The sequence below is a fragment of the Phyllostomus discolor genome, chromosome 8 (assembly GCF_004126475.2).
Source record: "Phyllostomus discolor isolate MPI-MPIP mPhyDis1 chromosome 8, mPhyDis1.pri.v3, whole genome shotgun sequence".
Lineage (NCBI taxonomy): Eukaryota > Metazoa > Chordata > Mammalia > Chiroptera > Phyllostomidae > Phyllostomus > Phyllostomus discolor.
The window spans coordinates 100,737,517-100,755,687 of NC_040910.2; the positions used below are offsets into that span (position 1 = coordinate 100,737,517).

The window sequence follows — 18,171 nt, forward strand, 5'->3', positions numbered from 1 at the left end:
ACAGCCTTTCAGTCCCAGTTCTGACGTGTGGCTTGACAAATAGTCTTTGTGTGTTAAGTCTAGTTACTGAGAGAGAATCTAGCTGAACTCAGCCTTTGGCTTGGTCCCCTGAAGGTTAGAGACTAGCCCCTAGTTTAGTCAGTTGCATTAAGAAAGGGAGAAAGGAATCCCATGTGATGAGGGTAGTGCTTTCCAGGGGTCTTGGACAAAGCTGTTGACACTTGAAGAGAAAGTTATTCTATGCAGGGTGGCACAAAAATAGGTTTACAGTTATTATATAAATAATGCAATCATTAATAAGTAATGATACAAGAATAAACTCTGTTTCGTGTACTCAGAACTGTAAACCTACTTTTGCCCTACCCTGTACATACCCAATTTAGACGAAAACACCAGAAGGAAGGAACTTGGGAGCAGAGACTGAGAGATAATGTGTAACCCAGTAGTGCAGACTCAGAATGCTTGGTCAGACCCTTCTGAGCTTACTTTAATGACAGGGTGGGTTGGCGAAGCATTCTGGCATAAACAGAGGTCATACCAAAGGAAAGTTTGCCTTGTGAAAGGGAACTGTCCATAGGGGAAGACTGAAAACAATGCTGTCAAACAGGATAGTGGAGAAGAGAGTCAGTGGCAAGGATGAAAGGATCGAGTGTTCATAGAGAGTTGCCGGGCCTGGAATTGATAACCTTTGAGTTGTTAGTCTGATGCCCTATGTTAACTTTCAGACACTACATTCAGCCTGCAGGTAAAGTGCAGAACTGAGAAACTAGAATAGAGACAAACTCACAATAAATTTGAGGGGTTGTTGGCATAGAAATCTGTCATTGAAGTGTTGGGTGTGGATGGGGACACTAAAAGAGAACAGGGCTAACATCAGAAACCGAAGGGCTGGAGGTGAAAGGGCAGCCGCCACTAAAATGTAGAAGGAATGATATTGACCAGTGACTGCACTGTAATGAGAGTCTGGGAGAAAACGTTTCAAAAAGTTAAGAGTAGCCAATGGATATTGGAAACTGCAGGGAGGCTGAAGTTTAAGGAGGATGAGTGTTGGGAAAAGGCACTGGATTTGACAAACTGAGGTCATTAGTAAACTTAGCAGTTTAGTAGGGTAAGGACAGAAGTCAGACTGCAAGAAATTTGTGTGTGTGTGTGTGTGTGTGTGTGTGTAAGACTTGAATTGGGTCTCTAGGTGAAAACAGTATAGGAGTTCATTATACAGTGAACTGTTGCAGAATAAAGTATTTTTGCTTTTTGTTCCACGTAAAATATTTTTTATGTAATAGAAGTTGGGGGACATTAGATTCAGAGTATATGAGCCTTGTGTTTTGACAAAGGTACCAGTGGTGATAGTAGGACAAGATGGAAAGGTTTGTTTGGGACGGAAAAGGGCTATTTGCAATAATTTGAGGTGTGAAAGAAGGGGAAGGGAAGACCCTGCATAACTGGCCTCAGATTCTATTGTAGAGAAACATGGTTATCTGTGGGATAAGAGAGATAAAGGAGCTTGAAGATGGAAGCAGTTGGAAAACCTCTTCTTATGTGATAAATCCAAAGAAAAGAAGTATAGTTATTTCTGAGTACGATTTAGAACCTAACCATAATTAGTTGGTTAAATTAATTGTGAAAGAGCATTCAGCCTGATTTCGTGGTTTCCTGGCACCAGGCTGCCTTAGGCTTTGGCAAAGGCACTGTTTTTCCCAGACCTCTGAAATCACTTCTTTGTGACGGTGCTTTCGTTTCTGGTACTCACTGGAATTTACATAGACTTTTCCATTATCACCTTAGCTCTTTACCATAAATGAAACATTTTTTAACTTTTAAGAGACCTTTATGTAATAGATTTTCCTTTCTTTTAGTGTGCCACTTAAATTTAAAGAATTATTTTTGTAAATAATGGTGTCTAATTTCAAATATTTGGAATTCTTTTAATTTAAAAGGTGCTAGCTGACGGATTCCTGATGATTGGGATCGATGGCTCAGAAGCAGCAGATGGATCTGACTGGTTCTGTTATCACGCAACCTCCCCTTCTATTTTCCCTGTTGGTTTCTGTGAAATTAACATGATTGAACTTACTCCACCTAGAGGTACTTCATGCTTATGCACACACTTAGGTTTCCCTTCTTGCTTTCATTGTACGTGGTATCTGTTTACAACATGTAACACAGCCCTAGATTTCTTGCTGTATGAATACTTAATATGTGTATATATTGCATATGTAAACATATGCACACGTAAAAGAACTGTGGGATGGTCTAAAAACAAAGCACTGATTCTAGCTAGCTTTAATAAATTTTGTTAGTGTACAATTTTTTCTGAGCACCTGTACACCTTAGAGTATGAATTACTATTCTCAAGCCCTGTTGAGATGGTGATGTAGGCTCAGTAGGTTACTACATCCATTAACTTTTTTTTAAATAGATTCTTTTGTTCAGGGGGGCAGGTTTTCATTTTTAGGTTCCCATGTGGCTTTTTAAAAGATACGCCCTTAAGTAGCTCTTGTGGCCTAACCCATCAACTTTCCTAATTTCAATATCTGAGCCTATGTTTTGCTCTTAAGAAGGAGGGAAAGCCAAAACCAGAGGTCTATAAAAATAGTATTTGTCCAGCTAGTTTTCTTTCTTTCAAAGAACGAAAAATGTGACTGGGAAGTTGTAAATGTTCGACTACTGTAAGTGCAGAATTGAAGAAGCGAAAGTCCACAGTTCTTCGAGTAGAGGAAAGAAGAGTCCCTGGGATGGGGCGGGGGGGCGGGGTACGCCAGTGTCTGCTCAGAAAAGAAGGAATATCCTCATGACATGGAGTAATTATTACACTCGGTAGTATTAGAGCATGAATTAAAAATTTGTCATATAACCTAATACCTGAGCATATAGAGTTACTTTTTTTACCTGCTTTTTGTATTATGTACTTTTAAATGAACTGCTACTTAAACCAGGTGTGTCTTTCAGGTTACACTAAACTTCCTTTTAAATGGTTTGACTACCTCAGGGAAACGGGCTCCGTTGCAGCACCAGTAAAACTGTTTAATAAGGTAAATGTGGAAGATGGCGTAATAATTATGTGGGATTTTACACACATGCAAACCATTATTTGATCAAAATATATTAGAATTTCTTAGTGGAGATTTGTATTTTTAAAAATAGAGTAATAAAACAATATAAACTCATTTTTTACTGAAGAAGTAAAGTTTGTTTCCAGACTTTGTTTTATTTTTTAATCTGAGTAAAATGGAAATGAATACTTTGCCTAACTAGTTCTTAAATGCCTTGTCTTTTTATGTTTCAATAACTAAAGAACTATTTAGGATTTTTTTTTTTTTGGTTTAAATTACGTTATTTGGTTACGTTGCTTTCTTGTTTTCCTGTGTAGTGATAGTGGAGTCATGCACTCTCCTTTTCACCGGTGTTAATGTTTTGCTTCTCCATGTCAGGATGTTCCAAATCACGGATTTCGTGTAGGAATGAAATTAGAAGCAGTAGATCTCATGGAGCCACGTTTAATATGTGTAGCCACAGTAACTCGAATTATTCATCGTCTCTTGAGGATACATTTTGATGGATGGGAAGAAGAGTATGATCAGTGGGTAGACTGTGAGTCCCCTGACCTCTATCCTGTAGGGTGGTGTCAGTTAACTGGATATCAACTACAGCCTCCAGCATCACAGTGTAAGTTGCTATACAGAAAAGGTGTCCTTTTGTAAAAAATCAGCAATTCTTCAGAGGACTATCTCACATAAATCATCTTGTGAGCTCACAGGACAAGAATAGACCTATGTCTGATTGGTTGCCAGGTAAGATCTTAAGACTCAACAACAATATCACAGAATCAGACCATGTTTACCATGGCTGTGTGAACTCAATAGTCAGTTACATGATGACTATAGAAACACAACAGTAGGAGCACTCACCAAATTATGCTAGACTTATTTTAATGAGTTTTAAATTATAGGCATAAGATTTACTGGTGTATTATAAGAATTTACTGAGTAAATAGTGGAATCTGTATGGTGTCAAGGTTCATGGTTTATCTGAACAAGCACCCTTATTTTCACAGCAGTATATACTTTTATAAGCATAATGGTCTTGGTAAAGATAGTTCATCTAAGTTGTGCCTTTAGTTAGTTGTAATCAATTAGCTGGTACCAATTTTCCCTTTTTATTTTTCAGCGTCAAGAGAAAGCCAATCAGGTTCGTCAAAACAGAAGAAAAAGGCTAAGTCCCAGCAATACAAAGGACATAAGAAAAGTGGGTCATCACATGGTGTTTACATACATTTCCTAAATTCTTAACCAGTTGGGGCCATGGTGTTTCTGCACAGAAAATCATATCCCTTGTGAGAGCTGACGACTGTACATTGTGTATTATGCTTAAAGGTGCAGTATGCTATAAAAGGCAAACATTTTCAATAATGAGGAATGCATATTTTAATTGACAGGAAAAATGATTACCATGATATTTGTAACATGTTAAAGAATAGAGTCTACAAATGATTTTTGAAATAATATGTAAACCTACTAGAAATTAATTTTTTAAAACCTTTTTATTAAAAAAATTTTAAGCAGATGTTTGATGCTTATAATAGACCGGGAACCTAATAAACCCAAAACTCTTCAAACCAAAACACTCTAGATCAGTACTTAAAAGAAATTCAAGTTGATGGCTAACAAAGTTAGACTTAAGAAGATTTTTCTAGTCCAATTTCTTTTTTTTTTTTAATTGATTGACTTCAGAAGCGGGGAGAGAAACACTGAGTTGTTCCTATTACACATTCACTGGCTGCTTCTTTTATTTATTTATTTATTTTTTTACTGATTTTAGAGAGAGGAGAGGGAAGGGAGGGGACAGGCAGAAACACCAGTTGGTTGCCTCTTGCATGCAACCAACTAGGAACCGAACGTGCAGCTTTTTTGTTTGCAGGATGACTCTCCAACCTACTGAGCCACACAGGCCAGGGTTCATTGGTTGGTTCTTGTATGTGCCCTGGCCAGTGATCAAACCCTCAATATTGGTATATCAGGACAACAGTCTACCCAGCTGAGCTAATTGGCCAGGGCTAAATATACTTTCTGTGTTATATTTTACCTTACAATGAGTGTTCATTGGAATTAATAGCCAAAATAGTATAAAATATATTGATAGCTCTACCTGAGTCTTTTAAAATCTTTCTTCCCCACCAGAGAAAGCTGTAGATTCTCTTCATGAAGATGGTCATGGAATATTTCATTCTTACATAAGATTATTTTCATCTAAAGTTATTTTTAAAACTAAAAAGTAGATTTGAGGATTAAAACTGAAAGCTTTTTTGTTCCAGCTGACTTGCCATAAGTTCAAATAAGTGCTAATCTGTCTCAACAACCAAGAGACTGAGAAGCATAAAAAAAGCAATAAATCCTTACCCTTTAGATTATAGTTGTTAGTTTATAAATCTTTCAGTGGGGAACTTAGAAACTTCTACCAGCCAGTGCAGTGGCGCTTTAGTTTCCTTGCAGCAGGAAACTCGGACCAGCCTCCCATCAGTGATAACTTGCAGGCCTCTTACCCTCTCCTTTGTGTTACGGGCACAGGCCTCCCGCAGTCCCAGAATTATTTTGCCCGAAACTTGCTTGCCGTGTTTGATATTCACCTAAAAATGCTTCCAAGAGCACTGTGCCAGGCAGGTCAAAGTGATTCCCCACGTGTCTGGAAATGGTTAGGACACAGTCACGTGGGGCTTTGTTGGTGGACTGACCGCGGCGCAGGATCACTGGTCTCTGTGCAGGGTCGGTGAGAACAGCACGGGCCGCTCTAGCTGTGCGTTCTTCCCTGTTCACTGAACCATACAACCAAAACTCTGATCGTCAGAGTTTTCTTTCCAAGATGTTGAATTAAGAATGTTTTTTACTGCTTTGTGGTTAATGAAAATACTTCTTAGAGCTAATTTCTGAGCATTGTCGACACAATTCACATGCCTCCCTCTGGTGTGACTCTTGCAGGGTTTGTGTCTGGTTTACGGAGCCCGGTGGTTTTGAATCAATGGGCTGGGAACAGGGGAGGAATTACAGAATTAACCAAGAGACTACATTTAACAAAATGTACCCATTTAACATGATCAGATTTGACATCATCAGGTTTCTGGTGATGTCAAATCTAAATCTAAATTATCTAGAAAAAATAATTTAGCTATAAATAATATGTGTTCTCTAACATTTTAATAGCTCACATTATGATGTCACCTCTAATGTCTTCAAATTGTCCTTTGGACATAGGAAGGAAGAGAACGATGAACTCAGAATCTCTTATTTGTATACCCTTGGGGCCAGATGTATTTTGGAATTAAGAATTTTTTAGATTTTAGAAAAGTACAATATGTGTGACATATATTAATGTAATACTCCTTACAGACTCTGGAGCATTTTTATGAAGCAAAATATATATAAATATTTACATTGAGTGGACCAATAAAGATTATAAATAGTATCACCCAGTCAGGTCTGGTTTTGTTACCAAAGTTTTATTTAAAAATTTGAATTTTGGAATTGAGGATAAGGAACTATAGTGCCAGCTGAATGAAAAACAGTCTTCATTATAAGGAAATTGTTTGCTCCTTTTATTTATTTTTTATATCACTCAACAAATCATTTGTTAGAAATTTTTCCCACAAAACCTACCCAAATAATAAAGAATTGGGGGTTCAGACGCCTAAGTCATTCATTGTATTCAGATTTAATCAATAGTAGATAGGCCACAAAACCTTTCCTCTGTTTGAACTTTGCCTGCAGATTATTGTATTCTGGCTCTGTTTTCTTCTTACAGCTCTTCGGTCTTTCGGTACCTAAATCATCAGTGTATTCGTTGGTAGTGCTTATTTTTTACAGAAATAGACAGTTGATCGGTTTCATTATTCTAGTTTGTTTTGTAAGGAGCTGCGTTGATGCTCTAAAGGGTAACTCTTTACTGATGTTTTGGAAAAACAAGTCATACTCTGCCGAGAGGGTCGTATAGACTTGTGTGCGTGTGATCTGTCCAATCCAAAAGCCTTTTTTTCCTCGAGGTTTGGTCATTCCGAGGTCAGAAGACCAGCACTGATTTCTATACCATCTTCAGGGCCCGTTAGAAGTAGCAGAGAATTGGAGAGTCTCTTGCATTTTTATCTCTAGGTGTGTAGTACGTTAGAAAAAGTCTAAATGATTGCTGTGTGTGATTTAGGTTGGCAGTGGAGGTGAATGTGTACTCACTAGTACCTGAGTTTCCAGATCATTTTACATAGTTATAATATCTGGCAGATTTATTTATATTTTAGTCCTGATTTGGTAAAGCATAATTTCTAATTGCCCTTGGCTGGGTCATTTGAATACTCTGGAAGAAAACAAATACAGTTTATAGTCACAAATATATGTAAGTATTCCTCAGCTTTCAACCTAATACAGTATGCTTGGTTGTTCAGGGTTTGCAAATTTTAGAATATCTCTTTTGTTAGTGAAAGCATTGTATAAATTTTTGAAGGCTCATGTTTGTTTAAGAAACTATAACCAAAAGGTATTTCAAAAGAAATTAGACTGCTTAAGAACTTGTGGGCAACAAGCTTTAAATTTTAGAATTGTTCTTCAGAATAAGAATTACGGGTTTTCTAAACTAGCAGGTTATAAACCAAAAGTTAGGGAAGCACACTTTATATTGGTAAAACCCTGCCAGCCTGGACAATACATTAAACTGTGTGGTTTCTCCCTGAAGGTCAGTGGTGGCGCCTACATGGGCAGTGAAATGCTGCTCCCCAAATAGGGTCTTAAAAACTTCACTCTATTGCACAGAATTCTCAGCTCCCCTCAAGCTCAAATTTTTGTGAAGAAAATAAGCCAAATGTGAAATGCTTTCTGTGGGTCATTTTGCTTGATTATGTTTTCAATTTGTTTGAGAGTCGGGAACCAGGATTACTAGACTCTCAGTCACTAGAAAAATGCACCCCCCCCCTTCCAATCTGTGCCCAACGCACACACATCCTCTCCTTGTTTTTAGAAATACAAACTTTGCTTCATTGGTTCTCCTTTCAGAGTCTTCTGTGCAACACGAGTTTTCCTAGTTATATAATGCACTTTTCTTGCCAGGCGTGGAAGTAGAAGCTTACTTTAGTTTGACTTGATATTTAGAGAGGAAGATGCCAGTTGGGAAGAAGCCTGTCAGTTTGTCGAGCCTGCCCATGACAGGTGGGGTGCGGAGGAGCTTCTCTGGTGACGAAGAGTTGACTCCTCCTCCATATCGAACCCTTCCAGCACAGACAGCCCTGGAGGCCTTCCCACCTCCCAGCACTAGCCGAGAGTTCAGTCCCAGCCTCAAAACAGGTAATCAGTGGCATCAGCACCGCAGGTACTATACAGGGTCAAGTCTGGGCAGGGTGGTGGGAGACAAAGCATGGTCTGGCATGACAGGTGCTGACTCATTAAGTTTTTCTTTACTTTCAACTAAAAATTTCATTTTCACTAAGATGAATCATCAGGAAGGGAAATTTTTTTTATTTTTGTTAACCATTTCTGAACTTCAGATTAGGGTAAAGCTGTAATTTTAGTTTATGGATTTATAAAGACAACTTGGACTAGTTCGTGATTTCATTAAAATAGTTGAACATTTGCATTGCAGAATTCTACGTGCCTTGTCCTGGGAAAGAAATGCCATTAGGGATCGATCTGATTAATCACATCCAAAGATGAGGCTTCGATCATAGCATTCCACAGCATCTCGATCGTTAGAAAGGATGTGTTTTGTGTTTCAGTGTAATTTGATTCTGGTAGTAACATTTACCACAATCTTAAGTTGGATGGCATGGACTTGGAAGTACAGTACCTGTATGGTTTTGGTGTTAAATTTGAGTGAAATTTACTTCCCTAATTTCACATTTATTTATGTACAGTGGTTAATTAAATTATATTTGAGTTTAATTGATTAGGCCAAGCTGGTAGTTTGTATGGGAAACTACAAAAGGTTTTGTCCTTTGTAATTGCTAAGAATAAACATGTTGTTATAGAATATCAGAAAGACTTCACTTGCATGTGATGAGCTTCAGCAGATGTGAGGACATATCAGATGGAAAACCAAAGTTGTATCTGCATCCTAATGGTTGCTTTTAAACCATATCATTTTGTTTAAAATGTCTTTTGTACATTCAACACCCAGGTGGGACTTAGTGCCAGTTTTCTTCTCATTTCTGTCTGCTAATTTATTTTGTTGGTTGGTTGGTTATATTTTTGCACCTCAAGGTATCAGCCTTTTTATTTTTCTTGCCATTTTAAGATGTTTTTCAGCTTTCGCCTCCCTAACAGTATTAATAGGTCATCTTGAGCCTTCCTAGTTTGTTTTCTCTAATATCCTTATACCTTCTACATATGTATGCATATATATTTTATGTATGTGTGTGTACATATATATGTTATATATATGTATATATAAAATAAGGGCTGCAAATCCAAGTTTATCTGCTCTTTAATGGAAAAACCTTCAAAGTCTATCTAAAGAACATTACAGTTTTCTTGTTTGTCTTTAATTTTTTCTTTTTTGTACTGGTTACTTACAAAGTAGTCTTCTTCAACCTAAGTACTTAAAGATATTGTGAGCTCTGGATATATTTGAGTTTGTATTGGATTTTCGATGTATTGTCTTCAAGCATTAGACTGGTTTTGAAGACCAGAGTCCCACTTTGAGAGAGGTCACTGATCTGTGTACAGTGGAGCTAGGACTGGCCCAGCCTGAGCGCATAGAGCAGGTGACTAGGACAGGAACCCAAGGCCTCCGACCGTCGTCCTGCCAGTGTCTGTAGTGTCCCCTGAGCTGGGGGCCCCCGTATGGCACCGGTTTGACATCACTCTGGTGAAACTGTAAGGACTGTGATGCCTTAACCATGTCAGAGCTGCTGCTCGTTAGCTGTTGTGCTTACTGTGTTTATGGACTTCTTGCCAGGAAAATGCGGTTTCCATTCATCTCAAATGTTAGTGATTAGAGTCAGTAAAGTGACTTCTTTTTAAAACTAGAGTTAAAAAATAGTGTGTAGAAAGTGAAATGTAGCTACAGGATCTATTTCAGTTATCCATCCTTCTTTGACAGTAAGACCTGGAAAGGGGAAGTGATTAGTGTGAAGAGACCAGACAAGCTTTCTTTTAGTTTCCATTGAAACAAAAACTGCATTAAAACACCCCACATCTGAGTGAATGTTTCACCTTTATCTTGAGTTACTTTTTTTTAAGCACACTGTTTCCATATGTTAACATGAGGAAAAGCATAATCCAGAAATTTGTTGCTAACAGCAAATGCAAATAGTTTCAGGATGTGCTTTAGAATCTCAGTTTACCTTTCTTGCATTTAAAAAAAAAAACACATCTGTTTGAATGGCACGTGTTTGGTCTTGAAGCACGATAATTCTTTTATCATTCATTTAGCCATCTTATCATCATTTAACAAGATATTGTTTTAATCAACCTTTTATTGTGGGTACTGCACCTTTAATGAAACTTGGGGTTTGTTTTTTTTTTTCCTTTATATGTGTTTATTTTCATGGTATTGTTTTGATGTCCTTAACAATTAACGTATGTTGGTTAGATTTGAAGAATAACTATTACGTCCTTGATAGTCTTCATAAAAGCATTTTTACAAAATAATTTTTCAAAGAAAGGAAGAACCACACAGCGCTGTTTGCTTTCTCTTGCCCTGTTTGCTTTTACCTGATTGATGCTTGTTTTGCTGCTGCTGCAGGTGTAGAGTGTATTCACTTTCCTGTCTTTGGACTATTGCGTTTTTTAACGTCATTACCAAAACAAGTAAAAAAGTAAAATAAAATGAATTAGTATCTCTGAAAAGACAATTCTTTTAATTATTAAATACAATGTCAAAGACCATTATTTTTTAAACTAATCTTTTGTAACTGAAATCAAGGCATGATCATTCTCTATGGCTGCACTGTCTGGCCTTGAAAAGTGTACCGTTTGAATATTGTTCTACGTGGTGACACTGCCGAGGCGCTGCTTTCTGAAAACTTAGTTGGCTTACTGCTCCTCTGATACTGAGTCCCAGTTCTCCCCGTAAACTACCATTACTCTGTATAAGCAGTTCCCAATTTACGTTCCATGTATGTGCATCCCCTCATACATGTAATAGAAAGATCCATAGTGGAGAGCACAGAATACTTTCTCCTTATCTCTGGAGCCCGTGCCTGCGGGAAGCGAGCAGCTTACGTCAGGCACTCACTGAGCTGCGTGTGTGTGGGAGCACTGTGCTGCCGCAGCCGCAGCTTCATAGTCGGCTGGTAACAGCCAGTCGGCTCCCACTGCTCGTAGCCCTTCAAGACGGCTATTCTCGAGTTGTCAGGGTTTTATGTGAAAGCTCTTTGTTTCAGAATATTTGGTCAAATTTAAAAGAACCATGGGGCACAGGTAAGATGGGGAAAGCACAGTTTGTTACCTCGGTTGCATAGATGTGAGAAGAAACTCAGCGCTGCTCACCATGGGATTGGGTTCCAGTGAGCATGTTAGCGTACAAGGTTGCCTGCTCTTTAAATTGTGTGAAACTTTACCAACTCAGTTGTGGTGAAGCATTAACTTTTTAAGAAACCTGAACACATCTCTTAGAGGTTTGTTGTTATTAAGACTTGTTTTCCACACCTAGCTGAGATTGTTTTTATTCAGCAATTGGGGAAATAATTTTTTGGAAGGGAGGAAATCTGTAGGAAGTAGGGGGTAGATCTCAGAAAAAGGAATTAGGGCAGTCTGGAGTTACTGGGTAATTAATTGTGTCCAGGGACAGTGATTTAAGTTCAGAGGGATTTATAAGAACAGTTAGCAAAATCTCAGAATTAAACAGCCTAAATTTTTTACATAAGATCAGTGCTGGGCCCAGCAAAGAAAAAATTGTTTTGTCTTCCTCCTTGTCCATGCATTAGAAAGAGCCCCACCAGCATGGCTTGGGCTGCTGCCCAGAAATCTAAACCCCACTGAAAATATTAGAAACTGAAAATTAATTGTCCATAAAAAAAGACCAATTAGAACATGACATTTCTGTAAATTGAGGACTGCCTATACTGTTCATTTGTGTTCATTAAAAACCGGGTCATCAGATAAGAACTCAGGTGATTTGTATCTCTGTTCTTCAAGGAGTCTTTAATAAAGGTATACTCCATGGAGTCAGTAGGATTATGTTAAAGTCATGTCTTGTGTGTTGTTACTTATTAGATATATTTCAGGACCATGTAACCTAATGCATCATTGTTTGTATAGACATTGACATAAAAGTGAATACTTACCCATAAAAAAAATTCTAATTTTTCTATTTAAATTAGGGATCCTTATTATCTTGAATATATTGTTGAAGGTGTCTGTCGTGCAGTGTCCAGTATGCGTTATTGTTCTGTATTGAAATTTTCCCTAAGCGTCAGTCCACTTTGAAAATTAAAATTAGTTCAGTGTTTCTACCGAAATGTCAAGCTAGTGGAATATGAAGATTAAAAGGAATCTGAATACTCCAGAAAGGCTTAATGACATCCTGTGCGTGTATCTCTTTCATGCAGTGACTACATTGCAGCTGAAGGAGGAGTTGATAGACGGAGAGGACTACAGCTTCCTCCAAGGAGCGTCTGATCAGGAAAGCAACGGCTCTGCCAACTTCTACATCAAGCAAGAGCCCTGAGTGGCTCAGACACTGAGGGTGGGCGGGGAAGACTTTTACACGGGACTGCTTTGTAGTCAGTCCAGCTGTACAGCGGGGCTATTCTACTGGGACATTTTGCTAAACATAGAAAATTTCAGTTCCAGATTTTTCAGGTGGGTGGGGAAACTATTTTAGTCATGGGGGGAAATTTTTCAATTTATAAAGATGGACAATTTTTGTGTTGTATTTGAAGATTTTGAAAGAATTTTGTAATATTTTACACATTTGGATTTATGTGCATTGTTAACAAGAACTGAAATTCTAACTTTTTGGTAAGATTAAAAGTTTAGGTAGCAGGATTGAAGGAAATGATTTAAGAAGGATATAGTTGTAAAATGCAAGTGAACTGTCCACACAAATGAACCTTTTTGGTACCTGTCGGGAGATTTGGGGATTTCCGAAGTTAGGCCAGTCACATCTCCAGCTTCCTTTGCTGCAGAAATATGCAACCGAACCCCCTCCTGGAGTCCTGGAGGGCCGGTTCGGCACCACACAGATCACGGAAGGGGTAGTTGGCTCTGCTTGTTGGCGTTTCATTGCAGCCCATTTTAAACATTTGTACAGAAGTGTTCTTCATTCTGTGAACATTTATTTGGAGTTCTATATGAAACTGGAAGAACTCTGGATACTTTTATATGTTCTTTAATTTAAAAATGATTAAAATTATCCTAACACTAAAGTGTTAACTGGAATGGTTGACCAGATAGATATACAGGATGTCAGTCTACATTTTGGGGGGTTGGGGAAAATGCAATATTATCCTAAGTTTCTTTCATTTTCCTGAAAATGTAGCATACTAAAAAGTATGCTACAAAAGGGAGTTTGATGAGTTCTCTGCCACCTCCCTCCATTTGTGAGATAGTACTTGGAATAACCATACCCCAAAACAGATGTTCTGTATCGGGAGAATCAAATTCTAAGTTGTTTAAAGCCAAAAAAAAGTTTAAGATTTCAAAATCATTCCAGCCGTGCTTTTAACTATCCTGGATTTGTTAGAAATTAATTTGAAAGAGAATTTAATTTTCTTGAAATTCCATATATATATCTATCTATCTATACAGTATGAATTGTCTTTATTTGTGTTCAGAATTAGTTTTAACAATAATTACTGATTTGGACCATTTTGAACATTCCCTGTTTTAAAGTTCACGTGGCTTCCTTTCAGAAAAAAGGATCGAAGGGTAAATTGGTGAAGGGTTTGCTCTCCGCATGTTCTGACTTTCTGAGTTGTGACTGAATGAGAGAGCTCTAGCGTTTACCAGTGGGGTTCATAAACTAAACTCTCAGGAATTACTGCATCTGTTGTAGAAGTGCTTCTGGGTCTTAGCCTGGCCTCTTCAGAGTGGTAACACTGACCATCTCCTCTGGAATATAGGTAGGGCTAATTAGAAATTAATCAAAATGATTAAACTCTACAGTCCTTCAACCTATGGAATGCTTTAAAAATGTTAGTGGAAAGTCCCAGGAGACCATTTTAAGTAAGATTTTTGTTTGAATTTTAAAATTCATAGAACGTTAAAAACCAGCAATTTATTTTCTAAAATAATGCTCTACTTTTGGGAATAATAGCATTGGTAATACGCACAGGTTTACCTCATTCTATGCAAGAGGGGTTAATAACATAAGGTTTTGTAGTTGCTACTGGAAGTAAAATTTGTTACTTTATAGTGTAAGAATTTATGGAATCGCATGTCGACATTTCTTAATACTGATTCTTTAGGGGCATAAATGTAGATCATATCAATGCCAAGTTGATTCTCATGTGTCAAATATATGTGAATTCAGCTTTTAAATTACTGGATATTTATCTTAAACATTATTACCAAGAGGGACCTACTGTAAATGTGACATCCTCACACTTTCCAAATCTTTAACTTGTAAGGATCTTCCCATAAACTTAAAGCCTAGAAGACTTCCAAAGCAAGAGTTACAACCATCTTTATTCTCAGACTCAGTGAATTCAATCCAGGACTCTGACTGCACGATGTGTGCACAAGAAGCCAGTTGTATGGCGTGCTCTGCAGTACCTTGGGCTTAAGGGCTCTACAGGGAACTGAATAAGTCAGGAGAGATTTGATTTGGAGCCTGGTAATTAGATCTGTGAAATGCTCATTTGTTCATAAGCTTCCGGTTCTAGAGCGAAACCAGGCTCTGGGAGTTCCTGAATTTCCCGCCTGCTCATGGTGTTCCTCCTCTTGATCCCATGGCCAACAGTTAAAGGTTGGCAAGGACTTCCTACAGTGTAAACACATCTGCAGCCCTCTTCGTTGTGCAGACTCGACTCCTCCTGCCGACGACCGGAGATGAGTTCACGCGGAGGAGGTTTATGAATTAGCCATAACCCCAATAGTACAGCTCAATAGCCCCGTTCTCTTTTACGGTTCAAGATGTACTGCTGACCTTGGGTTTGTTTTTGTTTTTGTTTTTTCCTGGTAGGATTATTTGGGGCTTTTGGTAGTTTAAACTCTTTAACCTTTTTTTTGCTGTGTATGAGGAAAGCTAAAGCTGTTATCAACTTCTTATTCTACGGATACTAACACGGGTTTTCAGTGTTTGTTTGTTTTTATTATTATTAATTTTGCGTGATGTGAATACCCTCTCCCATCAATATTTGTATTATGGTGCTATATATTTGGTAATGATCCTTTACTATTTGGGAAGGGATTTTAAAAATACTGTGATTAAACTGGGTTTCTTCCTTTGATTTTCATATTTTAAATATAAAGCCACAGTCATTTATATGAAAGAAAAGCATCTGTCCCTGGGCAAATCTTTTGAGGACAGAGGTCAAAATAAACTGCATAAGGTTTTTACATCATTTCTGTATGTATTTGATATATAGACCAATATCTGTACAAATTTAATCTTTTATTTTCTTGGTAACTTGTGATCATTGAGAAAGTATTTGAAACTTTCTCAGGAAGTGTATATAATGGCGTGAAAAATTCTTTGGAGAAATTTATGTTCCTTTCATTTTTACCAAATTGCAAATTTTCAGCATGGATGTAAAAGCATTAAAATTATAACTTTGTGTACAAGATGAAAATAATTCACTAAATTTGCCCTTTTTTACACAAAATAAAATATTAAAGTTAAGTTGTGTTTGAGCAATTTTTTAATAACTTTTGTTTTTGAGAGGTTTCCTTTTTTATTAAAAATATCAAATGCCGATTGAGCGCAGGCTGCGAACCAAAGTGTCTCAGGTTCGATTCCCAGTCAGGGTACATGCCTGGGTTGCAGGCCATGACCCCCAGCAACCACACATTGATGTCTGTCTGTCTGTCTGTCTGTCTCTCTCTCTCTCTCTCTCTCTCTCTCTCTCCCTCCCTTCCCTCTCTAAAAATAAATAAATAAAATCTTTAAAAAATATATCAAATGCCTTCTATAAGCAGAGGCCCCTGTGAAAGTCAAATCAGCTTCTTCCTCACAGAACCCACAGTCTAACAAGGTAAAAGTGAGGCCATGAGTGAGAATTTACTACTTGCTGACAGGGAAGAGAATATGGGCGGGTACGTGGACATGGTCACTTTGAAGAGGGGGTTTCACGGACAAAGAAAGAAGGCCCAAAACACAACAGGAGCAGAGGTTAAGTGTGGACCACTTACGGGGGATTTGTTTTCATTTCTAATTTTTAACATTGTAAAGTAATTGGTGGGCCTGGTTCATTTCCTCTCCTTCCCTGCCAAACCTGGGGGCAGGAACTGCTTTGCTTTCTCTACCTTTGCTTTACCGGTGATGACCAAGATACAGAGGTGTCTGCTGCCGCATCAGACTTGAAACTTCACATTGTCCTTATTACCTTTCTAGATCTTGACAGACCTGGCATCCTTTCATCTCTCTGTGCCCTGGAAGTCCTTGATTTCCTCAAGTTTGTGAGGCGTGGCTACCGAGCGGCGAGAGCTCCTTCCTTGCATTATCACTCCACTTCCCCAGGTACTTACTGCCCAAGAGGCTAAGGGGGGTTACATCACCTTAACTAAAACAACGTGTTTCAAGGTGTCTTGCTTGCTAGAGGACTTTTATTTTCTTCCAAGCTCTGTTCATCTCTCAAGCAAAGTTCACAGAATGTAAATAAATCGTCCCAGCCAGCTGGTGCTGGTTACTAAGGAAGAATACCAAGATGACTCCTCTACCAATGACTGATTCTTTGGAAAATGTAAACTTCTGCAAAAGCAGTTTGTAGAGAATGTTATGATTGTGAGATAATAAGGAGATGAATTGGGTCTTGTCAGGGGTTGATTCCATTGTATTTGAGGGAAAAAACAATGCATTCCAAGAAAAACAGGTGCAGACCCTAATTTCGGCCCTGTCACCCACTCTGTCCGGCTTGAACCGCTGCCCTGGTGAGCTGGGACTCCCAGGATGGCTCTCATTCCTGACCCACAAGCTTTGATGCATATATTCTTTTAAGTTTTGATCTATGTTTTTTTCTTTAAACCATTACATGCCTCTTATGGAATTGTTTTCCTAACGTACTTTGTGCCCAGAATTTTAAGAGGAACAAGTGTTCCCCCAAACAAGTAACTTTTTAGCACTCTGCTGTTTACCCAGCCTCCTGAGACTGGGGGAACAGTGAAACTATTCCTTTTGTACAGACCGTTAGGGTAGCCCTGCTGACCAGTTAGTGCCAAGCCCCTCAAGCAGGCCAACCTGGGGCTTGCCTTCTGCCAACAAATAGGTAATCGTGTAAACGAGGAATGTATTTTAAATACCGGAGTCGGCGAGAGTAGGTTTACTGTTGTGAACACGTGAAACAGTTGATTCTTGTTTTATTCATTATTATTTTCCATATGACAAACTGTAAACCTGATTTTGCCCACTTACCATCCATGTACTGTGTAAAACAAAAGCTTTACTGAAAGCACGAATGGTTCTGCATGAGTTGTCCACTTCACACGCCTAGCTGGTACGTGAAATGAGGTCCAAAACCCAGTCTCCCTCCAGAAGCAGTACTTCTTTATTTTTCAATTACGGTTTACATTCAGTATTCTGTATTAGTGTCAGGTGTGCAGTATCCCGGTTAGACAAGTGTATCCTTGACGAAGCCCGATGTACCCAGCACCTGGCACCACACACGCTATCACAGCATTGACTCTCCCTCCTCAGAGGCAGTGCTTGCAGTCGCACCGTACTCGACTCTTTCTTCTACTTCTACCAAATTAAGTCCTAACATCCATCCTTCCTCTCGGCTCCCACCATTCCAAATTTGACTTTAACCCTGAGAACTCAGGACTTGGGCATGTCACTTGGGTAACTCTATAAAACTCTATAATGGCAGTCAAGCACGGTAGCCAAAAGCATGGAGTCTGAAGCCAGCTGCTCGGATTGGAGACTGACATGTTCACTTGTTTCTGTTCCCTCAAGTGTTGGGAACCGCCCTGCCTGGTTTCAGAAGCTGTAACCCCCCACGGCTAAGGCTGAGTAAGGAGACCTTAGGACCATAAGCCACTGAGGAGACAAAGCTTAGCTTCCTGGTAGGGACACTGCCTCTGCCCCTTTCACCTCACCCTG

The 18,171-nt window shown here is 38.6% G+C and overlaps 1 protein-coding gene across 17 annotated transcripts in view; it reads left to right on the forward strand.

The window, feature by feature from the left end:
* The window catches only part of MBTD1 (mbt domain containing 1), a 68,750-nt gene extending 52,994 nt beyond the window's left edge, over positions 1-15,756 (forward strand). For 12 of the 17 annotated variants that reach the window (XM_036033722.1, XM_036033721.1, XM_028521058.2 and 9 more), the window contains 6 exons: positions 1,938-2,085; positions 2,950-3,032; positions 3,432-3,666; positions 4,168-4,245; positions 8,124-8,315; positions 12,521-15,756. In XM_036033722.1, coding sequence (XP_035889615.1) covers positions 1,938-2,085; positions 2,950-3,032; positions 3,432-3,666; positions 4,168-4,245; positions 8,124-8,315; positions 12,521-12,639 — 855 coding nt within the window. In that variant the 3' untranslated portion in view covers positions 12,640-15,756. Of the gene's footprint in view, positions 1-1,937; positions 2,086-2,949; positions 3,033-3,431; positions 3,792-4,167; positions 4,246-8,123; positions 8,316-12,520 lie in introns of all 17 variants that reach the window. The other 5 variants (XM_028521061.1, XM_036033726.1, XM_028521062.2 and 2 more) reach the window with 2 other exon arrangements.
* Positions 15,757-18,171: the final 2,415 nt, after the last annotated feature.